This window comes from Panthera onca, chromosome D1, assembly GCF_046562875.1.
Source record: "Panthera onca isolate mPanOnc1 chromosome D1, mPanOnc1 haplotype 2, whole genome shotgun sequence".
Taxonomy (NCBI): Eukaryota; Metazoa; Chordata; class Mammalia; order Carnivora; family Felidae; genus Panthera; species Panthera onca.
Genome location: NC_138348.1, coordinates 105546060 through 105571935, shown reverse-complemented (window position 1 = coordinate 105571935; position 25876 = coordinate 105546060). Strand labels below are relative to the sequence as shown.

General features: G+C 39.6%; 1 protein-coding gene and 1 long non-coding RNA gene across 2 annotated transcripts; one reads left to right on the top strand and one right to left on the bottom strand.

Annotated features, from left to right (window-relative positions):
• The first annotated feature begins 1863 nt into the window (after nt 1-1863).
• LOC144613029 (uncharacterized) lies at nt 1864-15026 on the top strand. Its single transcript, XR_013550338.2, has 3 exons — nt 1864-2126; nt 4922-5044; nt 13250-15026. It is a non-coding gene; the product is annotated as an uncharacterized LOC144613029 (long non-coding RNA).
• BTG4 (BTG anti-proliferation factor 4) lies at nt 11281-15193 on the bottom strand. The gene is made up of 4 exons (XM_060604653.2): nt 14934-15193; nt 14339-14476; nt 13320-13518; nt 11281-11466 (listed from the first exon to the last, which is right to left on the bottom strand). The coding sequence occupies exons 1-4, from the start codon at nt 15191-15193 to the stop codon at nt 11287-11289; spliced, it is 777 nt and encodes a 258-aa protein (XP_060460636.2). The 3' UTR covers nt 11281-11286.
• Between the last annotated feature and the right edge of the window lie 10683 nt (nt 15194-25876).

The following is a 25876-nucleotide window of genomic DNA, read 5'->3' as shown; positions in this document are numbered from 1 at the left end:
CATACTTTATCCCTCTTGGTAATAAGTCATTTAGTAAGACATAATAAATGTCACCATGTAAAAGCTTTCTCTTAATTAGTGAAATGAGTATGTCCCGGCTTGTGTCCAGAGAGAGAATCATAATGGCTTTGTGCCTGTTGATGAATCTCTGTCATCAAAGTCGGTGGTTCCAGACTGGTGTTTCCCGTCAGAGTCATGGTTCCAGCCTCTGCAAATCCTGCACAATCAGCATCTTTCCGCAGAAAGGGATCGAAATTGTTCTTGTGCTTGCAGTTCCTCGAATATGTAGGATTGGCAGTGCCTTGGTGGTAGCCCTAAGCCAGTATACACAGACCTGAAACACTGATAACGGTTCATTGGTAAACAGTGATTGTGAGAGGGGGCACTGCTAACCAATGCTAGAGGACTAGGATGCGGTTCACACTTGACCACTCGGTTGTTGGGAAAGTTAATTAAGACCAAAAATAACTCCCACACTGCACCCTCCAGGCATCATTTCACTTGATCCTCAAAGCTATCTATGAAGTAGGCAAGAATTTAATCCCATTTTACTGATGGGGAAACAAACTCGGGATTCACCGACTACTGGAGTACTGTGTGTCCAGCATTTGGCCACGTGCCTTACGTGCATCATCTCATTTACAGCTTACAACAACCCAACCCTATTGGGCGACTAGTCTTGTGACCTCCATTTTATGAGTTAAGATATTGAGACCCATTGAGGCCAAGTGATTTTCCCAAGCTCACAGTGTTATCAAGAGTTTAAACTCGAGTCCACGTGTATTAGAACACCAAACTCGTTGTTTAACCACTATTCTGAGCTGTCCCCAGAGCTCATTCCAGAACCAGATCTCAAGACTATCTGACTCCAAATTACTTAATGCTTTTTCCAAGCCAACCTATTGCCTGAACAAGGGAGTTATTTCAAGTCAATTAGACAAGAGAGGATATTTGAGAACCTGATTACAATAAAGGCATGAAAGACGAAGTCAGAGAGCCCTGTCAGGCACTGATTCTCAAACTGAGGTCCTTGGACCTCGTGCATCAACCACCTGGGGAGCTGGGTAAAAATGGAGATGCCAAGGTTTTTCCTAAACCAACCAATAGAACCAGACATTCTGGGGTGGGCCCCCAGAATAGTATCACTCCCTTGCGATTCGAACATGATTTATTCCGGGAGTTGAACTAAAGCAATAGTTTTTACCTCATCATCAGTAAATTTCCATTAAGCCTGGGGAGTCTCTGACTTTATGATTCCAAAAGTGAATTTAGACCACATGAAAGTAGGAAAAGAAAGAGGTAGTGGAGATGTTCCCTGAGGTTGATATCTCCGTATTTGGGTATCTCCTCTACTAAGAGCGCTGAAAACATACTGTTTGTTGGGAGAGAGTCTTTGGCATCTGTGGGAAGCTTCATTCTGCTGCTGATCCACTGCCTGGCCCACATCGCTGCCAAGGACTTCCACCAGGACTCAGACCCTGCCTTTCTGAGGTCATTTTACAAGGTATTTCTAAAATGCACAGTTTTCTTTGCTTCTCTCCCAGAATGACGGATTTGTTAAGCTGTGCGACAATTCAAAGCTACTTAGGTCCCATTGTTGGCCTCTGGTTCCTACTGCCTGGCCAGGAGGAAGGTTTTCCTGATCTAATTTCCTGTGGCAGCCTATAACAAAATGCATGTACCACTCTGTAAAAACTCAAAAAGAAGTGGCCTTCCTATGAGAATGGCATCACAGCTTTCTTGGCTATTTCCTTGCCAACACATAAGCCGCACCAGAATTGCAAACGACAATAATAACCCGCGGTAAGGGCAAATGAAGATGATGGATATCAAACCCCATCTTTCTTTCAGCTATTATTTTGAAGCTGTATAATAGCAATTATCTAGAATGGAACTGATTTGGCCCCGCTCACCTTTTTCTTGACCAGGGCTTGCAGGCTTATTTCAGGGAAGCATTCTCTATGGCGCTGCAAATGTCAGCGGTTTCCTGGGACGGTAAGCTTGACCGAAGCGTAAGTGCTCTTCTGCTGGAAGAGCAGCCCGTCTCTGCGAGAGCAAGAGATCTTCTCTCGAAACTCATTGAAAGGAAGTGTGAGTCTCACTTGGAACCAGAGTCATCAGAAGAGGTAACTAACTTCAACTGGTGTAGCACATGTTGGTTGAAGATTGACTTCTTCATGGACTAAAGGCCTCGGTGTCCGACCTGTTCAGATATTTCTGGCCTCCCCTGGTGGTACACTGCCTTGACACCCAGGCCGCTCCTCAAACCACATACCACAATATATTTTTTAATCCTGTGTCCTGCCAGGCGGACAGTGGGTATCTGGCTGTTTGAGTTCGGGGATTGCCAATGTGGCCCCATAGTTACTTAACTCATATCCCACTAACCTATTTATCAATTTGCAGGATTCCATCTTTAAAACTACGGTGACTCAGTGACTAAATTTAGATGCCCAGGTGATAGCTTTTTTACCCAACTTGCAGTGTGCTCTTTTCTATGCAAGCCTGATAATGGTATTCTTAATACTGTGTTATTTAAAGTGCTTTTATGAGAATACCATCATATTTAACTATTAAAAATATCACAAAGTTTAAATCTGGGATCTTGAAATTGTTATCCTTCATGAAAGATCAGTTCACTCTTGAGTTGCATCTTTTTTCACATTATTTATATAAACCTTTAGAAATTTCGAAGCATTTTTATGTATATGTTCTCTCATATATTCTCTCTCAGCCAGCAATCCTGCAGAATAGGTAGCAGACATATTTTTAGTCACATTTTGAATTTAAGGAGAGATTAAGCAATTTGCCCCAAATCATGAAGCTGTTAGTAGTGGCAGATCTGAGATCAGATGCTAGATCTCCTGACTCCTAGTAAATGTTCCATATACACCTATCTATGATCAGATCCCCATTAGTTACCAATCAGAGATTTATTTTGTGCTCGTTGATGGTGATGGTGACAGTGGTCATCCAGACTCCAGAATCAATCACACCCTAGCCCCCAGAGACCCCAGAGAATGCTCAGTTCTCTCTCTGCATTCAGCAGCAGCAGCATCTGACCCATCTGATTACTTCCTTGTCCCCAGTACAATCTTGGCTTGGCTCCAAGGACCCCAGAGTCCTCTGGTTTGCCCCTACCTGTGTGGCTGCTCCTTCTCAGTCTCCTTTGCTCGTCCTGCCTCTTCTCCCTAGGCTGTTCATGTTGGAGGGCCAGGATTTATTCCTGTCCTCTTCTCTTCTCTGTCTATATTTGCTCCCCTTAGGGATCTCAGCCCATCTTCAAGCTTCAAATCCCAACCATATGTCAAGGAATCTCAAATTTTTATCTCCAGCCCCGCCCAACTCACTAACTCAACTCAACTGCTTATGGGCCGTCTCCACTTCCGGGTCTAAGAAGTATCTCAAATTCATTATGCCCCAAATCTGTCTTCTGTCCAAACCTTCCCTACTAGAAACCTTCCCGATCGCAGTTGGTGGCAACTGTATTCTTCTGGTTTCTTAGGCCAAAGTCTTCCTTGAAACCTCTCTGTTACAAACACCCTGTAACTAATCCATCAGGAAATCCTGTCACTCTACCTTCAGAGTATATTCATAATAAGACCACATCTCATTGCCTACAGTGCTACCAGCGTGGTGCAAGCCCACGTCATCTCACCTGGATTACTGTAATACTTACTAACTGGTCCCCCGATTCCGGCCTTGCCTCTCCTCAGTCTACTCTCAGCACATTGGTCAGAGTGATCCTTTTCAAATGAAAATGGATCTGTTTAAAATCCTGCTGTGGCTCCCCATCTCACTTAGAGTCAAAGCCAAGGAAACCAAGTCCCCTTCTCTCTCATGGCCTCACCTGCTACTCTTCCCCTTGGTCACTCACCTCCAAACTACACTTTCCTCCTTGCTGTTCTTTACTCACACCAGGTGCACTGCCCTCTGCCTGCAGCGGCACTGGTTCTCAACCAGGAGCAGTTTTATACCCCACAGGACATTTGGCAACGTCTGGAGACATTTCTGATTATCATGCTCCAGGAAGGGGGCTACTGCAGTTAACTAGTGGAGAGAGGCCAGGGATGCCACTGAACAGCCTACAATACATAGGACAGTCCCCACCACAAAGTATTATCCATCCCCAAATGTCAGTAGTGCTGAGGTTGAGACACTGGTCTAAGGTGTTAGAGCATGCCCAACTCCCTCACCTCTTCCAGGACTTTGTTCAAGTGTCACCTTCTCAATGAGTCCCGCTCTGACCAGCCCATCTTCATTTGCAACCCTCTTTTCTCCTGTTCATCACTTTCTCCCTACTCGGCTCTAATTTCCTTTCTCCTGTATCACTTCCTAAACCTACTGTGTAATTTACTTACTTAACCTTGTTTAATACATTTCTTCCCCTAATAGAACATAAGCTCCATGAGGGCAGAGATGTTTGTCTGTTTTGTTTCCTGATATAGCCCACATTCCAGGCTTAGAAGTAGGCTTTTAATATATTTACTATATTAATGAAGGGGTTTGTGTAACCCCTGATGCTATCTACTGAAACATTCCAATCTCACCAACCTCACCCTGGTAACTCCAGGGCAGGGAACAGCAGACGTTTATTACATACTTGTCACGTGCCAGCTGTTCTGAGAGTTTTACACGCATCTCATCTATGCCCTTATAAGGTAGATGCTACTTTTGTTCCTAACTTACAGGTGAGAAAACTGAGGGTTAGGAGTGGTAAAAACTTGCCCACAACAGAGGTCATTGTGGAGCTGGAATGCTAGTCCTCTGTCAGCCACCATTTAGGGAGAGGTCTTGCTTTCATTTTAAAAGCAGGATTGTATGTACTATGCTCAGATCCAGAGTCTGGCTAAGAATATCCACGAGTACTTAAAGGAAATGGGAGCAAAGGCATTAACTCTCTCCTCCACACTCTCCACAGTATATTAAGAAAAACAAGGATCTTCTCCTCTTCACCAATATGGAACATCTTCTAAAAAGCGTCATTGCTGCTGAAAAACAGATACCAAGAAAACGGAGAGATCAGAGTGAGGACGAAGATGAGGTGAGATGGCCTTATGATCTACAGCATTAAGACTGCTTTGCTCTACATCTTGAAACACTTCATCATGTGTTTGGAGCCATATTTGTAAGTGAAAAAGTCAGCAGAATGAAGGATTGGAAATTAATGGTGGTATGAAAGGCTACCTGATCAATCACCCTATTTAAGAGTTTTCCCAGTACCGGGAGATGGTGGATCTTAGATCTCAGTTAGAAAGGAGCCAAAAGATTTCACCCTTTGCCTTCAGGTGCATAAAGCCCTGAAGTGGGAACCGAGACGCAGACTTTCCCTGTTCACCCAGCTGGACGAGAGCAGGAAGTAGCTAGAACTGGGTCCATTACCCTCCCATTCAGGGGTTCTCTTGTTATACCTTATGACACCTGCTGCTCTTGTATAAAAGGTGTTTGATCATAAGCATGTAAAATCTTATATCTTTAAAAACCAACAAATATTTTGGTTCCAAATGACCAACACCAATACCTCACTAATACTTCACTAATACAACATTAATATCCATAAGGCATATGGATAATTAGCAAAGAGAAAAGCCCCAAACATCTTCATTTTTTCATGCAGCGTGGTGACCTTATGTGTCAAGATTGAGATCAGAAACTAGCAAGCTGGAAAAATAACTGAACACTGACTCCGGTCCTGGGCCCCAGTCTACTTTAGTTAAAGTTATCACCCATGTCTTGGGTAAAAACTACCTTTAAAACTATATTAAAATATAACACAGCTTTTAAAAGTGCATATATCATAAACCCACTCCTCATGAATTGTCCAAAGTGAACATTTCTGTATAAGCAGCATCCACATCAAGAAAGAGAACATCACGGGGCGCCTGGGTGGCGCAGTCGGTTAAGCGTCCGACTTCAGCCAGGTCACGATCTCGCGGTCCGTGAGTTCGAGCCCCGCGTCAGGCTCTGGGCTGATGGCTCGGAGCCTGGAGCCTGTTTCCGATTCTGTGTCTCCCTCTCTCTCTGCCCCTCCCCCGTTCATGCTCTGCCTCTCTCTGTCCCAAAAATAAATAAAAAACGTTGAAAAAAAATAATTAAAAAAAAAAAAAAAAAAAAAAAGAAAGAGAACATCACTAGTTTCTCAGAAGTGTCCCCCATGTCCCTTCCGTCCAGTCATCTGCCCCCCAGGAATTACCACTATCCTGACTTCAGACACCATAAACTGTTTTTTGCTTATTCATGAACGTCACATAAATAGAATCATAAAATATGGATTACTTTTGCTCAACATCATGTTTGTGAGGTTTATCCATATTGTTGCATGTAGCTGTAGTTTGTTGATTCTCTTTGCTATAAGACCCCCATTGTATGGATTTGTCAAAATTTACTCTTTCCGATACTCATGTGCCTGTAGGTATCTTCCAGTTTGGGGTTATTACAAATAGTCTTGTGTGCCTTTTGGTGACTATATGTGACTATACTGAGTCAGGTATTACTTAGAACTAGAAATTCTAGGTCTTAGGGTGTGGATATGTTTGACTTTAGTAGAAACTTACAACTGGATGTCCAAAGTGATTGTCTAAATATATACTGCCAGCAGAAGATTATCAGCACTTAGTTTTTTCCATCTTTTTTATTTTATGCATTCTTGCATCCTTCTGGGTATGTGGTATTTTTGTTTTTGTTTTGTTTTTAGAGAGAAAGAGCCTGCACAAGCGGGGGAGAGGAACAGAGGGGGAAAGAGAGAGAATCCTAAGCAAGCTCCACACTCAGTATGGAGCCCAGCATGGGGCTAGATCCCATGACCCCAGGATCATGACCTGAGCTGAAATCAAGAGTCAGATGCTCAAATGACTTAGCCACCCAGGCATGTGGTATATGATTTTAATTTGCATTTTTCCAGTAGCCGTTAAAACTGAGCACCATTCCTGTATTTATACATCATTTGAATATCTTCTCTTGAGCAGTGCCTATTCAAGTATTTTGCCCATTTTTCACTGGATTTCCCGTTTAATTTATTTGTAGGAATTCCTTATTCTGCAACTATTTTTCCTCATTCTGTGGATTGCGTCTTTAGAGAAATAACTACATGTTTCTTTTTCTGTTGTATTTTTAGATCTAGAAAGAGAATGGTGATATCATTTCAGTGTGCATGTTTAAAACATGTTAAATATGTAAATATATCTGATAAAGTTATTAAGAGGATTTTTAAAAATACTTATTCATGTGTAAATCACATAATCTTGGGTGGATATATAACATAATAGATGGTAATATCTGGCACAGATGATAACATGCTGACACTTTCAATGTGACTAAAAAACCATTAGACCACATATCTTATTAAAATGTTCATTATTTAAAAATACTGAACCTCTTTCTAGAAATGTCAATTTGTGTATCTGTATATATAAGGCTGACTAACTTATGTAAAATTGTCTGTTACTGAGTCACACAAAGTAGTCAGGTATATTTGTACAATATCGGGGGATCCAGAATGAGAATTTGGAGATCTGGCGATAAGATACAGGCCATGTGGCCCACACAGAAGTCGCTTCGGAGACTCTGGCTGGAACACCTCAGAGAGATGAGGAGTCATCTGAAACTGAAGTTCAAGTGCTAATCAGGAGGGACACAACTGTCCCATGAATTCAATGTAAGCCAGAAAATTCTTTTGCAAACACAAACTTCGTATCAAAAGCCAGCTCGGAAGACAAATCCAATGACAGCAGTTCAGGCTGCTCCTCACATGGATAATTCTCTTTATTGTACTCCCAGATGAGTAGCAAGCAAGGTTTATTTTATGTAACAATTGTTATTGAGTCTTTCAAGCAAAGTGACAAAGGAGCAGGCTAGTCGAGAAAATTTAACAGGGGGCGCGTGGGTGGCTCAGTTGGTTAAGTGTCCAACTCTTGATTTCAGCTCAGGCCATGAACTCAGGGTTCATGAGATCGAGTCCCACGTTGAGCTCTGCACTGACAGCACAGAGCCTGCTTGGGATTCTCTCCCTCTCTTTCTGCCCCTCCCCCACTCTCTCCCAAAAATAAATGAACATTTAAAAATGAAAAATAAAAAAGGTTTAACAAATTTTAAAAAAGATTTATAATTAAGGTTTAACAGAGAGTTTTCAGTGCAGCCACAAGGAGAGCATCTCCGAGTCAATTCACTGAACACAGATCTTCAATCTCTGCCATCTTACACGGACAGTGAGTCCTTATTTCTTTGCTGTTAGCAGCTGGTCACTCAGTCATCTCAAAGACTCATTCAGTTTAAAACATTAGCCATCAGGCAAAGGAAGTACCACATTTGTCAGCCTTAAAACTGTTTCCTTAGTTATTAGCTCAATTAAAAGTATCTACTGCCCTCGTAGCACAGATACCAGTAACATGTAGTTGCCCTAAGATTGGCCTGTGAGGGAACCATTCTCCTGTCTCTTTGATGAACTGGCAATTCATAAACAAAGCACCCCCCCCCACAGCCCGCCTCAAGTCAAAGCATAGTAATTTCATAGGGTTAAAGACTCCTCCAGTACTTTGAGCAGGTAAATCTTACTTTGATATGATAAATAAGGGGTGCATATTCTCGAGAACTTTATTTAGCTATTTGCATAAGTTACAAACTGCATTTCCCAAAAAAGCAGAGTGAAGATGAATTAAACCAGACGCATAAGACTATATAAAGTAGTTAGGCCAAGGGTCCAGGGCCTCTGAGACAGGTGACAAGGAAAAAGTCATGCAGGAATTAAAGAGCTTTCCTCTATATTCCTCATTCTTGGCTGAGTGGGGCACCAGCCAAAACATGATCCTCTTAACTTCCTGGCTGACTTCTCGGGCCTTCCATCTGATTCCACTAATACGCTAACAGCTGCCAGCTTTTTGGTAAGCACCCGATTTTTAATGGAAATGCCACAGATTACAAGACGGGGATCATGATCTCTTTTCTGCCACATTATGTGCACTTACTGCTGTCTCTTTTTAAAAGTTTTCAGTTAGGGGCGCCTGGGTGGCTCAGTCGGTTGGCGTCCGACTTCACCTCAGGTCACCATCTCGCGGTCCGTGAGTTCAAGCCCCGCGTCGGGCTCTGGGCTGATGGCTCAGAGCCTGGAGCCTGCTTCCGATTCTGTGTCTCCCTCTCTCTCTGCCCCTCCCCCATTCATGCTCTGTCTCTCTCTGTCTCAAAAATAAATAAACGTTAAAAAAAAATTTTTTTTTAAATAAAAGTTTTCAGTTATCTTCAAGGTATAATTTGTGTACACACGCATATACACAGACATACACAGTCTATGTCTGTGTGCTGACAGCTCCGAGCCTGGAGCCTGCGTGGGATACTGTGTCTCCCTCTTTCTGCCCCTCACCTGCTCATGCTCTCACTTGCTCTTTCTCAAAAATAAGTAAACATTAAAAAACAAAACAAAACAACCTCACTCACTTCAAGAGACACTTTGTTAATAAAATCCTTGTGTAAAGGTTCTTAGAAACCCATTCTTCCTAAGTATTAGGTTGTTTTACGTATAGTAACTATCTTATACAGTTTTCTTTCATTTTCTGGTCAAACTATACATGTGAATAACTCCTACAGAGAAAGTCACTGATTGAAATCTAAAATATCATTATGGAACTAAGAAATAGAAACAAGAAAGACCAGACAGGAGTAAGAATCAAACTGGCACAAGGAAGACTTAAGACAATTGTGGTTTTAAAAAAAAGGAAATAAAGATATTAAAGCAATCAGACCAAAAGTAATGATCCAGCATCAGGAGAGTTGGTATCCCTGAAATGGATGGACAAAGAAAGTATTAATATTGTAGAAGATTGGTCTAGAAAAATTACATCTTCAGATGAGAAAGGGACACAGTATTCTGGGAAAAACTGATGTAAAATGACTGACAGACACTTGGACATAGATTTCTAATATAGAGGAAAAGTTCTCAGACTGGCAGGCAAAGGAAGCCACCGAAAATGTTGATATGAGTGGTGGGGAGTTGGGGAAATCAAACTGGTCTCAGCTTTCTCCACGGTATAGTGCCAAAAACAGTTTCCTGTAAGGTTTATGAAATTATAAGAGAAAGCATAACCCAAGATTTTAATATCTCACAACTTGTCCTTCAGGAAAAAAATTAAGAATGCTTTCTGCAGCTTGATAGCAACAATTAATACTGTATAAAATTGTCAAAGTTTTAAAGATGATTCCAACCTCCTGGTATTTTCTTTTTTTTTCCCCATTTTTTTCTGGGTTTTTTTTTTTTTCTGTTTTTTTTTTTTTTTTTTTTTTTTTTTTAACTTCGGAGAAAAGTTTTGGAAAATAAAATATATTGTGGTAGAAACTTTCATGAATATTTCACTCTCGGTTTCTCCATTTTGCTGAGATAACTAAAATGAAAAATTAAAATAGGTCCTAAAAATTTAGTAACTCCTATAGTATGGTTTTATTAAATTAATTGTGTATCAGTTCTTATATATGTAGGATGACTGGAAAGATGGTCACCATTTGATGTTAATAATGGTAGTTTCTGGCTGGATGGTAGGGATTTTTTTTTTCTTGGTGCATTTTGTTTTGTTTTTGTGCTTAGCTTGAATTTTTTTTATCAAGTTTATTTTAAATTAGCTTGAATCCTTATGATGAGCAGGTGTCACTGTTATGAAAGTCATAATTAAGTCTATTAAGAGTTTTAGAAATGGATGAAAATTTTTGAAAGACACGCAAGCAAGGGAATTTTGTATCTTAAAGAGTAATCTTAAAACAAGCTCCCAATGGCCTTGTGAAATAGAGCAGTGATGGCAGGTAACAAAATGGAACCAGGAGACTGTATCATGAGGCTCACACTTTGCCAAGTGAAGTTCTATTTGTTTTAATGGCTAATGAAGAAACACAAACTTTCGAAGCTTTCTTGCAAAAAAAAAAAAAAAAAAAACGCAAAAACAAAAACAAAAAGAAAAAAAAAAAATCAAAAACCAAAAACAAAAAACTGAACTAGCAAGTTATTAAAAACATAGTACGTTTATTTAAACCGTTACTTTTCATAATTCATTGAATCTCATCACAGGTCACTATCTTCATTCCATTACCTTACTGAGTACATTCATTAGTGTTACATAAAACTTCACATAAAATTAAGAGTTAAAAGTATAGCTAAGAACACTGTTATGATCTGCACTAGAGGATTTGCCATTACGCCACTCTAGTCCCTGAGATGGTTATTTTTTCTGTTTCATGGGCCTCTCAATTTTAGACTCCCTTTTGTTATAGAGAAAATGAAGCCGCTCCTCTGAGCTCTATCCCACCACTGCATTATCGGTTAGTGTTGACCCAGTGGTACCTGTCTACCCGGTAGATAGCAGCAGGCCTCTGACGCTTATGATTTTTATGCAATGCATAAGCATTTCCTAGGAGGCCCATACGGCCATCTGCCATATTCTTTTTGCGGGAGACATGGAACCAAGATTGAAAGGACTGTTTAAAGTTTTCAACCTGAAAAAAAAAAAAAAAAAAAAAGTATCAAAGTAGGTATGAAGATCTGTAAATTAAGAAGCTAGACTTAAGTACTAAACACAAACCCATGACTCACAAGGTAAGCCTTTACAAAGCAGAGTACCAATGAATAGAAAACACAGTAGATAATAAGCCAGTGGGAGGGGTGGTTATAAAGTCCTATCTTTTAAGAAAATTAAATCTTTAATACAACTAAAATACTTAAAAACACATCTTCAAATTTGTGTATATTCTTGGGTTCTCCTCTACTCCACCCTCCCTCTCTGGCTTAACACCGAACTGTCTAATCATGATCTTTTGGGCTAAGGTCTAGATATATCCATTTTCAACATCCCAAACCAATACAGATGTTTTACAGATCACACTCCTAAAGTACGTTGCTCTACAAAGTATATAGCTGACTACAGATCTGATCCCTAGGTGGAAGGTAATCTTTCTAAGCATAAGAATAGAATTAAGGGCATCTATTTCAATATGTGATTTTAAACTTTTACACATATAGAACTATACAATAAACTATAGTTTATAAACTACACAAGCTATAGAAAAATTATTTGCCAGTAATATGAAAAGGGGTTAAAATATTTCTAACCTTTGAAGAGCCTATAATAATACATTAAGACCTCAAATAATTCGTGAGGAGAAGATTTGTATGCTAATAAGTACCCAAAACATTTGGGCACATGGAGATTTGTTTTTTAATGTTACTTCAAGTAACCCTGTCTAGAACAGGTAGCATCTTTAGTAAATTATTTTTAAGTAAGAATAACCAATTTTAGGAAAAATGATACAAGAGACACTTCCATTACATAGAGCTAGTTAGACTACAAATAAACAAAACCTTTAAATGCTACTTTGGCATATATTCCCAACAGGGAAATGTCCGTATGACCCAGTAACTCCATGTCTGAGAATCAAATCTCCACACTAACTTAAAATACAGTTATCTCTACAAGTTATCAACTTTTTTTTGCATCATAAAAATGTGGAAATAATCCAGATGAGTGCCAGTAATTGATTGGTTAAATTACAAGGGAAAAAAATGCCAAGATGTTACTTCAATTGTTCTAATGTTACAACAGAAGTGATTAATTTCAGCAAACGTACAAACAAGTATATACATACAGTGTCAGTCAAGATTCTGTCTAGAGTAATGTTTTTCAAATTGTGGGTTGCAACCATTTTTGAGTCATGAAATCAATTTAGTAGAAAATATTGGGGGCATTATGCTAAGTAAGGGTAAGTATTATTTCTTTAAACCTATTTCCAACATATAAATATAAATATGCTTCCCTTTCTGTGGGTTGTGGTTAAATATATATATATATATATATATATATATATATATATATATATATATGTAGTATGTATATATAATATATAATATGAATTTATTTATGTTTAATATATATTTAATTTATTAATCTAATATGTATTTAAATTATGTATTTTTTTTAGAACATCTGTTCTCATGGTGAGATTACAGACCTTTGACCATTTCTTAATATTCCAAATTTTCTACAAGTGGTAGGTTATTTTCTACTAGCAAGAAAGTCTGCTAATTTTAATATTTAATTATGAAGGAATTTGGATTAAAGGAAACTTCTGTTCAAATAATATGGAGAAACAGTCCTATGTAACTCCTGAGGACTCCACCAAGTAAAGAAACTACACCAAGAAGAAAAAAATTTTCCTAGAATGTTAATAACGTGATTTTAATCTTTACGGTTTTGTTTCTGTTTTCCATTTGTTTCTTTTACAGTGAACAAATTCTTTTCAGAATTAGGACAGAAAAAAAAAAAAAAAGCATTGAGAACTGGACCACACTTCACCTGATAAATACTCTTTGGATTGCTGACTTTAGGAATGATCTGCGGTTCTTTGTTACAACTTTCTTCATCAGAGGAAATGCCAGAGGCGTAGTCTAGTGTAGCTCGATTAACAGCACAGCTGACCTGTTGGGAAAGCTCCCATTCGTCCCATCTGCCTTTAAAAGAAGCAATTGTAAATGGATGATTTTTCTCACCATACCTAAGTAGGAAAAGAAAATTTCTTTATTAAGGATTCAAAAATCCAAGTTTTTTTTTCATTTCTAACCTTTTCTACAGACCGCTCAACCAATCTGCAGAAAGTTATTTTAAGAAACAAATTGAAATGGCTTGACAGCAAAGCAAATTGCAAGACACTGTGACCTTCAGCTTCCACGGGGTAGCAATTAGTGAGGGTATTCTGTAAGGGCTAGCTTGGTGAATTTCTCTGACAAAGATAAAAACTAGTCTCTTTTGATTCAACTAATGAACTGAGTTCCAATTCCTCTGCCCCCTTGATATTGCCTGTAATACTTAGGCCTTACAATCTATAGTTGGCAATACAGTGCAGTGATTGAAGTCAAATTTCAAATACAGGAAAACCTTAGTTTGCGAGCATAATTCGTTCCGGAAACACACTTGTAATCCAAAGCACTTGTATAGCAAAGAGAATTTCAAGAACCATTGGCTCAGTTATGATCATGTGACATTAGGCATCACATACTACTCGTATTGCAAGATATCACTCATATCAAGTTAAAATTTATTAGAAATGTTTGCTGGTCTTGGACAACACTTGCAAAACAAGTTACTCGCAATCCAAGGTTTGACTGTACTGTGTAAAGTCTCTGTGCTTCCACTGTGTCCATTCCTACTGGAAGTCTGTGCTAAGAAAGTTTGCATCTGAAACCTTAACCAGCCAGTGCCCTCACCGCTAATGCAGGGCTTTCATGGATCATCTCTCACAAAGGTGCACAGAACTGACTCTATAACCCATGATTCCAGGGATCACAGAGCACACCACCTCCAGTGAGATTACTCACCTACAGCACACTTCAAAGGGATCTACCCATATGGTCATCTCCTTTGGAAGTCCCAGGTGAGAAAAATCCACGTTACTTTCAGCACAAGCCCTTTCTAGAATGGGATCTTTATCCTGACTATTATTTATCCTGATACACCTTTAGAAAGCAAGGAAAGGGAAACAAACACTTGGTGACAGGCGCCTTAGTAGACGGGAATCATGTGGTGGGCCAACTGCTCTCAAACCACTGACCCCCACCCTGTCCCTCCACGGCTTTCCAAGTAGAACCATCAACATCAGCTACTCACAACGTTACATCACTAAGTCACGCAATTGGTTTTGCCGAATGTCCTCTGCCCATCTTTCACGGTAAACACAAGTCAGAGATAGTTTAAACCACCCCACGTAAGGGGGGTTGCACTACAGTTTTCAACGATGTTGAAATTGTATAGTTTTCTCTATGCACTACCACCTGCTGCATTTCTTCCAAGCCCAAGTTCAAATAAATTTGAGGCCGTAAACCTTTTGTTACTCGTAGACTGCCAACAGAATCACTGCCAATGGTTATTGCTTGCTCGTTAGTTCCCCTTGTCATCCTATATGCCAGCTCTCACCTGAACGCTTGCCCTTTAGAAGGGCAGTCGGCGTGCCAGTGACTTCTGTAGGTTTCAAACAAGATTGTCGTCAGCTTTTCTGCAAAGTCTTCTATTTTCTGTTTACTCAGTTTATCATGTTTTTTCACCAATCTTGTGACAAAGAAAACGGCTGTTGCAATTTCATCTCTCATGATTCCAGAGAAAGGAGGAGGACTGCAACCATTCAAAGGAAGTGAGAATAAATGAACTAGAAACAGGATCAAGCTTACAATCAACATGTAATTGCCATTTGGAAGTTTTATATACCTGAAACATAGAAATCATTTGCTGGTCCTTCGTCAACTAAATAAGTGTGTCAGTAGGGTCCACTACCAAAACAGCCGTAAACACCAATTCCTCAATTAGCCAGTTTTTAATGTTTTCAAAGAAAAAAAACCCCACTTTTTAAAACTTTAATATACTTAAGAAACAAATAAAACACCAGTATGCAACTTAAGCTAAAAAAAAAAAAGTCTGGATACGGGACAGTAAATTACACCCGAGCACCACTATTTTAAAAAGGTATTTACAGAAAGCAAAACATTTCAGGGTATAGTAGTTCTAAAATGTGACTCTCAGGTTGCATGCTTTAAGTAAAAGTTAAGGTTAATCAAACATACACTGTATTTGCCAGAAAAAGTGCTTTAGCCCCCACAACAACAACAACAAAAATAAAAGTGGGCCAGAGTTAGAAAACACTCTCCCCCACACCTGTTTTGTTAGTTTTAGGCTGAAGTTTATATAAGCCTGGGTCAAAAGCCTGACAGGTGTTTAACCTTACACAGGTGCTTTCCTTTAGGTTAATTAGATAGCTTCTTCCAGGTCCCCCTCAGATTGCTCCCTGGTATATGTAGAATGAGTTCTTTAAAATGGTCAAAGATTTCCACCTGGAGTTGTCTCTTCTGTTTTGCTATTAAAATCTTATCTCTTATGACACAGATTGAGAATCAAGCTTTCCCCTTCCATATCCTAACATCCTACATCCCAATACTTTTGTCTCTAATTGTAACTGTCAACATATTAAAGAATTTCACCTTGGATCTTTTCTGAAACGTAAGACAACTTTCTCTGAACAATCATTATGTTGACTATGCTCATTTTTTTACTAAAATGTTTATTTGTCAAACAAATGGAAGAGATCTTGGAGTTTATCCAGTCTCCCTGGTTCTCAAAGTGTACTTCACTGACCACCTCATTTGGAGCCACTGGGTTGCTTGTTAAAAATGCAGATTTGTGGGCCTTTCCCCAGATCTACTGAATTGATACTTCTGTAGGTGAGGTCTGAGAATCTGTAATTCACAAATGCTTTCAGGTGATTCTTATACCCGCTAAAATTTAAGGACCACCGCACCTGACATACAGGTCATTCAGGCTCTTCATCAATGACAAAGAATTCGTTCTCTTACAAGGAAGCCCTTTTCATTTCTAGAAACCTGCAAATACCAGGCAGTACCTCCTCCCTTCTAAGGGAAGCCTTAGCTCTTCCCTCTGGAACCACTGACTGTATCTAACTTTCCATCACATGCAGACGCTTCAAACCTTAGCTATTCCATCCCTCCTGAGTCTTCTCTCTTGCACAGCCAACCTCAACTTTTTAACAGTTCTTCCCATAGACACGTTACTCAGACACTTCATGCTTGGCCCTCCCCTGTGGATGAATGAATTTCAGGCATGTCAGTAATGCTCGTTTAGAGTGTGGAGCCTGGAATGACACACAACGGCCCAGGTAAGCTCTGCCATCACAGATTATAGTGGGACTGTCTCCACCCTTACTACAAATACTGTATTTCTAGAACACAGCCTCGGGTGGCATTCACCTTGTTGGCAGCGATATCCCACCACTGCCTCACGCTGAACTTGCAAGTAGTCTTTTTCACTAGTGCTGTTGGGTTTTTTTTTGGTTTGTTTGTTTGATTGTTTGTTTACATCTTTCCCTTTCTGCATAGCATAATGTTTAAGAATATGGGCTTTGGAGTTGGACCTGGGTGTGAGTTGCAACTTACGACTCACAGTCTGGGTAACCTGGAGGAGCTTGCTTACCTCCTGAACAGTTTCTGATCTACAAAATGGGAGGGATAAGAGTGACCCCCCCGCCCCAGGGTTGTTAACAAGATTACAATCAATAACACGTCAAAGCACCCAGTCCAGAGCCTGCCTAGCAGTTGTTACAGGAAGGCAGAGCAGTTAAGAAACTAGGGGGACCTGGGTGGCTCAGTGAGTTACGTGTCTGACTTGGGCTCAGGTAATGATCTCTGGTTCATGGGTTAGAGCCCTGAAGGGGACTCTCTGCCGTGAGCACAGAGCTGGCTTCAGATCCTCTGTCCTCTCTCTCTCTCTCTCCCCCTCTCTCCCTCCCTCCCTCAAAAATAAACATAAAAAAAAAAAAAAAAAAAAGAAAGAAAGAAATCAGCTGTAAAATCAAGCTTTGGGATTGAATCCCAACCCATCTTTAACCAGAAATTTAGGGAAGTTTCTCAATCTTTCTCCTCTTCAAAATCTCATCTGTGAAAAAGGGGGTAAAAAGTGGACCTAAGGCTTTGGAATCAGGCTTCCAGATCTAGAACACTTTGTAGCGTTGTTATGAGAATTAAGTATAAGATGCCTCAAAGAGCACCAAGTTCTCAGTAAATGGTCTGTAAACGATAGATATTACTACTATTGCCTTATGAGTTCTTGTCAAGATTAAATTATAAAATTATATGAAGTATCCAGCAGAACGCCAGGCTTATAGTAAGTGCTCAAAAAGTGGTAGCCTTTCTTATTAATAAATAATAACTTCATATTTATTTTATTAGAAGTCTTTCCTGGGGCACCTGGGTGGCTCAGTTAAGCGTCCGACTCCAGCTCAGGTCGTGATCTCACAATTCATGAGTTCAAGCCCCGACTCGGGCTCTATGCTGACAACTGAGAGTCTGCAGCCTGCTTTGGATTCTGTGTTTCCCTCTCTCTCTGTCCCTCCCCTACTCGTGCTCTTATCTCTGTTTCTCAAAAGTAAATGAACAATAAAAAAAATTTTTTTAAGTCTTTCCTGATGCTTTACGGATTAAATGACAACTGCATATTGCAGTTTTACCTATCATATTTAATTGTGTTAAATCTAGAACATCACTATAAGGAATCGAGATTATTTGTGACCCTAATTTTGTCATTCAGTGAATTCTCTCATCATTTTGACTACCTGCTATTTGTCAATTTGACAAGAATGTGTCTTGCTACTAACAAGTTGAATGGAATAAAGATCAAGCAAAGTGCTTTGACAAAATCCAAGGGACTCTAGAACACATTGGAATATATTCTGGAGAGAGCTGGATGGATACACATTTTTTATAGTATTTTTTTAATGTTTATTTATTTTGGAAAGAGAGAGAGAGACAGAGACAGAGTGTGAGAGGGGGAGGTGCAGAGAGAAAGGGAGACACAGAATCCAAAGCAGGCTCCAGGCTCTGAGCTGTCAGCACAGAGCCCAACACGGGGCTCAAACCCACGGACCACGAGATCATGACCTGAGCCAAAGTCGGAGGCCCAACTGACTGAGCCACCCAGGCGCCCCAGGATATACATTTTTAAATGTCATTCTGTAGCCTGTTTACGGTAATATTAGTATTACTTTTTTGAAATTTTACATAGAAAAAGGATAGAATAGAGACATATAAACATTTACTATTGTTATGAACTAAGATTTTTAACGTAAGGAAAAAGGATAAAAGTGTAAAATCAAGGAAATTAAGAAAAATCCTATGTTACATTTGAAATGGTAATATTAATATAAACTTGAGGGCTTTTTCCCCCCCAAAATTTGTATGTTAATTCTGTCCTACTGAAAGGCCTAGAGTCAACAAACATTCCCATGGCTCATTTTGTGGTCTCTAAATACCATTTCTCACTTAAAAAAACAAACAAACAAACCCTTAGCACACCAGCTGATTCCAGTTCGAGTTCAGGAAATCTATTAGATGAGCCTAGAACGTATTTTACCAGAAAGCAAGAAAGCTACACAAAACTAGTGGGTCATGTCAACAGATACAAGGGCCTACATGAAGGGCTCCCAGTGGCCAAAGAGCAGTCATTCTGGACACTGTAACACTGTACACTCGGTAACTGTACCGAGGCCCTTCAACCAGTTCCCCTCTTCAGCGTCAACACCATCCTCTCCCAACTGCTGGAACTATCAGATGCTCATGGCTCATAGCTGTGTCTCTCACTGGAATTTACTCTTGGAAACTACCTCACAGAAAAGATATCCTCCCCTCCTCTGCAAGGGGCCACCTGCAGCCATTGACGGACTAATGTGGGGATACGAAAACCTGGCCCCCTTGCAATTCTGAAGAGCCGTCCCATCTCTAGAGCTCCCCATAAAATAGGCTGAGTCCTCAGATGCAAGTGTATCACTGGTCCGCCTCTCCCTCTCTCCGTCCTATGTTTCCAACTCCCCTGCGGGTGTATCTCTCAAGAGAACTCCCTAAGAAACCTTCTGCATGTAGTCCCCCCATCTCAGAGTCTGTTTCTAATAGAGGAAGCCAATCTGAGACAGATGTTTTAAGGAAATAGACTCTACAGTAGAATTTTGGAAATGAATTACTCCCCTGTTGGCTGGGGTAAAAACTTCATTGTTAGTGGTAGTGGGCACGCTGGAGCGGTATAACTTAAAACGTTCACCAGTGACGAACTGAGATGAAATATCGATACTATTATTGGAAACACAGATAGGATTGCACTGGCTAGGGTAATATCTTTGATGCTTAGGAGGTATGAGAAATGATAATATAAGGACAATGGAAATGGTCCCTGAGCACCTGCAAGTAATGATGTGATTCAGTAAGGCTAGTTCAACTAGCATTTAATTATCTACTCTATGCCCAGAACATGTAAAAATAAAATTAAGTTGCAACCAGGACCTTAATGATCTTTCTTTTTCATAGCATCTTATTGATTTCGGCTTCCCATGGCATATTTCTTATTCCCCTTACTCAATTGCAGGGTTGGCAAACTGTTGCACTTTGGCATCACCTGAATATCTTTTAAAAATACTGATGCCCGACTCCTCCCCCCAGAGATTCTGATTTAAGGGGGATAGAGTACAACCAGGACATCAGGACTTTTAAAAGCTTCCGCAAATGATTCTTATATGCAGCACAGGTAGAAGCGCATTAAGAGAGAGAGCTCCTAGCTATTAAGATTTCCCATTTATTTTATACTCTTGATTGCTTCACAATGCCTTAAGGTTAACACAGATTATTATCACAGTTTTGCATCATTTCTTCTCATCTTTTCTAGGCTTTGCTGGGATTTGCAAAGGTTAATTTTTTTTTTTTTAATTTATGTTAGAAGTAAAAAAAATTGAAAACCGGGACAACTACTCATATTGCTGAAATAAAATTTACGTTAAAACTAAAGGCACAATATGCATTAAGATATCCTCCATTTTTTCCTTTTCAAATGGTTTAGTGTTTGCATTTATAATACTAAAATGGTGCCAGGTGTTTAATCATTCTTTGATTATTTCACCTTCCCGGATGCCACGCTGCTGTACTGCATTTTGAGCTGGTGAAACACATTAGCTGATGAGGCTTTGAACCCTCCCTAGCATTATTTTCTGAAACAGGCCCAGGCAGGCCTTAATGTTATGAATAGAACAGCAGAATAACAATGTACTTAGAGTTCAGAAAAAACAAATAGAAACTAAACATCATGCAACACTTCCTTCAGTTACTTGTTTATGATGATTTTAAACACCTTATTTAAATCACCTCCTATACATAATGACATCTATATCTTCTGTTATAATTCATATTCAATCCATGACTATTTACTGACTATCTACTACATATTAGATGCTGCTAAGTGCCATGGGGGTAAAAAAAAAATTCAACGGGGGCGTCTGAGTGACTCAGTCGGTTGAGCATCTGACTTGGGCTCAGGTCATGATGTCACAGTTGGTGGGTTCGAGCCCCGCGTCGGGCTCCGTGCTGACAGCTCAGAGCCTGGAGCCTGCTTCGGATTCGGTGTCTCCCACTCTCTGCCCCTCCCCCACTCACACTCTGTCTCTCAAAAATGAATAAATGTTAAAACAAATTTTTTTTAATTCAATTTTCTTTTCAAGAGGCTTATAATCTGGAGAAGGAAATCAGATATGTACACAAGTGACTATTTGGATGCAACCTTTTGAGAAATGGGATAGTCAAAAATCACTCCAAGTTTCCAGCATTAGTAACCAAAACAATAATGTTATCACTGCAATAACTGAGTTCAGCAGAAGAGCTGGGATCAGAGGAACAGTGCTCGGTTCAGATTGAGTACTCTGTTTTCCATGGCAATTAAACACCCAGGTAGTAATAATGCTCAATGGCAGGATATTAGAATTTTGCAGAAGGTTGAGACTGGGCCAGCCTAAACCAACCTCATATATTTTTTTAATGTTTATTTATTTTTGAGAGAGAGAGAGAAACAGCTTGAGTGGGCAAGGGGCGGAGAGAGAGGGAGACACAGAATCTAAAGAAGGCTCCAGGCTCTGAGTCGTCAGCACAATGTCCGACACAGGGCTCGAACTCACAAACTGAGAGATGGTGCCCTGAGCCAAAGTCGGAGGCTTAACTGACTGAGCCACCCAGCCACCCCTAAACCAACCTCATATTTAAGTAGAATAGAAAATGGATGTGGAGGGGCTCAAGTCATGATGTCATGGTTTGGGAGTTCAAGCCCCATGTCGGGTTTTGTGCTGACAGCACAGAGCCTGCTCGGAACTCTCAATCTCCTTCTCTCTCTCAAATTAAATAAACAGACCTAAAAAAAAATTTTTTTTAAGAAAATGGATGCAGAAATTTAAGGACAAAAAATAAAAATAAAACAGCTCTTGTACTGCTTTTATGCCATGTCTACAATTTCCATTATGAAGGGCTCCTAGGTGGCTCAGTCGGTTAACCGTGAGACTCTTGGTTTCAACTCAGGTCACGATCTAATGGTTTCCTGAGTTCAGGCACCGGTTGGGCTCTGGGTTGGCAGCACAGAGCCTGCTTAGGATTCCCTGTCTCCTCTCTCTGCCCCTCCCCACTCATGCTATCTCTGTCTCTCTCAAAATAAATAAAACCTTAAGCAAATTAAAAATAAATAAAAATAAAATAGAATTCCCATTATGAGGCATTTAGTCCCTTGACTAGACGTTGTCTTTCATGATTTCCTTCTGAAAATGTCAAACGAGTTATCCTTGGTACAAGGAAAGAATCCTGTTCTGTCTGGAGATGTTTTGGAAATAGGGGAGGGAGCCTGAGGGGAAGCACCATGGAAACATGGAAACGGGGCAAACATGAGGTTTCTGACCATGAGGTTTCGAATGTAGATGAAGAACAGAAATAAGGGGAAGTATATCAAAGACCTATTTTACCTTCTGATTAAGACTGTAACAGAGAGTCAAATGGTAGAAAACAGGAAAATGACCAAAATGACCTTGCACAAGTTAGCAGTTTCCGGAACTGCATTTCCTCATTTTAGCGTGAGGGAATTTCAGCTGGATCGCTAAGGTACCTTCAAGCCCAAGGTTCATCGATAACAGTAAACCTTGAAAATCTGATTCTGCATTTGTCTTCTTGATCTTAGCTAAACTTCGGTATAAGATGAAAATACTTATGCATTTAATAATTTAAAAATAGGCAAAATAATTTTACAATGTCATCTATGTTGAACATAACACTCACTACATTTTTTGATGTTATAGCCAGTCTTATCATCAGACCGATGTGATTTCATTAGCTTCCCTTACTTAAGTTGCAGATGATGTCCATATGCAAATGCACATCATTGCTAATGAAGAAAAAAATACAGATGTTTTGGCAGAAATCCCACTTCTGACAGAAAGTGTATTTTTTTTTAATTTTTTTATTCTTTATTTTTGAGAGAGAGACAGAGAGACAGAGTACGAGCAGGGGAGGAAGAGAGAGAGGGAGACACAGAATCTGAAGCAGGCTCCAGGCTCTGAGCTGTCAGCATAGAGCCCGACGCGGGGCTCAAACCTACAGACCATGAGTTCATGACCTGAGCAGAAGTCTGACACTTAACCAAATGAGCCACCCACCCAGGAGCCCCAGAAAGTGTATTTTTTAAATAACCTAAGTAAGTAGCACTGTTTTATAAAGTCGTTTTATAAAGCCTCCAGCAGATGCTGGAGGGTCAGTGAAAAATAAGACGTCATACCTGTCTTAGAGATCTCATTTATCCTGGGCACTTTATTGAACCTTTAGAATAACTAAATCTCTCCTTTCCAGAGTTGCAGCCCCAAATATCCACCTTTACCAAGGTCCTTTCATCGCCTAAACATGCCTGGCCGTAAATGCATCCTGATTAGCCTCTGACTACTTTTGCCTCCCAGCGTCTTCATTTGTCATTGGAAACTGGAGGTTCATCTTGGTCTCTCTCCACTTTAGTCACCAGGTCCTGTGCACTTTCCTTCCCCAAGCCCCTCCCATTCATACCAGATTTTCTACATCACTGCATGCCAAGGCCATTAAAATAATTGCCTAAATGGACGTTGAGGCTCCTCAGTCTCTTCCTCTTCTAATCTATGCCACTTTATTAATCTCCATAGAACAACACATCATGTAAGTCATAGCCCCATCAGAAGAATGAGATTAAAACTCTCTGGCCTGACACCTAAAGTCCCCCACGATCTATTTCTTACTTACCCACCTCTCTGATCTTATTTCCCCAAGTGCGGACACACTCATTGCTCTCCCAACTGACCGTGTATGTTACGGTCTCCATGAATTCGATCGTTATGTTTCCTTCATGAGGTGTTTCTGCTACCAGGAACATCCACCTCTGTCTTCTCCCCTTATCTGAATCCGACTTTTTCTTCTAGACCCAGATTGATCCCTTATTTTCCATATAGCCTTCTCCATGTCCCCACCTTTGGTGATTTGCTTTTTCTTTTTTCCTAAATACTGGCAATAATGACACTTATGTAAATTGTGCAGCCACTATAAAAAACACTATGCTCAAACAAAATAAAAATATCATATGATTCAGTAATTCCAATTCTGGGTATTTATCCGAAGAAAACAATTAACACTGATCTGAAGAGATAAGTGCACCCCTATGTTTATGGCAGCATTATTTACAACAGCCAAGATATGGAAGAACCCAAGTGTTTATTAATAGATGACTGAATAAAAAAGATGTGGTGCATCTATAGATATACCATGGAATATTACTCAGCCATATAAAAAAAGAATGAAATCTTGTCATTTGTGACAATGTGGATGGACCTAGAGGGCATTATACTAAGTGAAATAAGTCAGACCGAAATACAAATACCGTACGATTTCAGTTGTGTGTCAAGATAATTATCTATTATTAATTAAACATTAAAAAATTAAAAATTAATTTTAAAAGAACAATGAAGCTTACATTAGTATTAAGAAGTCTTGAAGCATCTATTAATCTAACCATCTTGGTACTTAAGTAATTATATATAATATAAACATATAAATAATATATGAATAGTATATTGTATATATTAATATTAATATAATTACTAAACCCTTTCTTAATTAGCTGTGTATACAACCTGTCTATCTCTCCAACTAAACCATAAATCGCTGGACTGTGTTCTTTCAAGATGGTTAATAAGAAAAATGTTTGTTTGTACTGTTAAAGCCTTAACAAAGAGCTCAAGCAATTTTAATTACGAAGTCTATTTTTTAGATTGTTTCTGATTTACTAAAAGATAAATTAATTGAACATTTTCATATTGAAAGCAACAGTATTGATTAATCAATAAATATAAATAAGAAGCTAATGAATCTGGGGCACTCTTACTAATGAGAGCACAAGGAAATGGAATCCCAAGTATGAAATTATAAAAACTCCTGACAGCTCATTTTAGCTGGAGAGAAAATCTCCTGTCATAATTAAACAGATTCATTAATTTTTAGCTCTTCAAAGGCACTAGGTTGACTTCAATCTAGTCTTGCATCAACATACACACTAGTTCTTAATATAGTAGCGTGAATGGTAATAAGGTAGTCTGACATTTATTGGTCTATATAAAAATCAAAACATGGTGTTATATTTCCTAAGAGAAAATATGCATTTAGAAAGTGGGTTTAGGAGTGCCTGGGTGGATCAGTCAGTTAAGCATCTGACTTCGGCTCCGGTCCTGATCTCGCGGTTGGTGAGTTCGAGCCCCACATCGGACTTGCTACTCTTAGCACAGAGCCTGCTTTGTATCTTCTGTCCCCCTCTCTCTATCTACCCCTCTCCTGCTCGTACACTCTCTCTCTCTCTCTCTCTCTCTCAAAAATAAATAAACAATTAAAAAATAGGTTTAAAAATAAGCTGCTAAGCAGAGCCTAGGTGGCTCAGTTAGTTAAGCATCCAACTCTTGATTTGGACTCAGGTCAAGAGCTCATGGTTTGTGGGTTAGAACCTCTGCTGTCAGCACAGAGCCCGCTTCAGATCCTGTCTCTCTCTCTGCTGTTCCCCTGCTTGCCCATAGTCTCTCTCTCTCTCTCAAACAAATGAACATTTGAAAAAAATGAAAAAATTAAAAAAAAATCTTTCTAAAATAAGCTGCTAAACTCCGATAAATTTCTAATCAGTCTGATTTTTCACTTCTTCCTCTCTAACGGCATCCTTCAAAAGCTATGGAACAGAGAATATGTTCAGATGGTGTGTCTGTGTGTGTTAAAAGAAGAAAGTAAGTTTGTCTCCACCTTTTGTAATTCCCAATCCCCATCACTCTAGTCTTTCATCTAGGAGTGGTAAATTTAACCAATGCAAATTCTCCAAAGCTAAAGCAGAAGGTGTATGTTTTCTATACTCTTCTGGGTTTCCTCCTGATCATTAACTCTCATTGCCTCCCCTTAGCACTCCTTCCCCATCATCCTAATCATCAAAAGCTCAGAAATTCAATAAAACAGTAAACACTCTCC

Excerpts from the sequence above, each read along its gene's own strand:
- BTG4 (XM_060604653.2), bottom strand. The coding sequence starts at position 15,193 with ATGTTGATTGTAAGCTTGATCCTGTTTCTAGTTCATTTATTCTCACTT. Across the intron at positions 14,477-14,933 it reads TCTAAAGGGCAAGCGTTCAG|GTGTATCAGGATAAATAATA; the intron begins GTGAGAGCTGGC and ends TGCTTTCTAAAG. Across the intron at positions 11,467-13,319 it reads ATCCAAAGAGTATTTATCAG|GTTGAAAACTTTAAACAGTC; the intron begins GTGAAGTGTGGT and ends TTTTTTTTTCAG.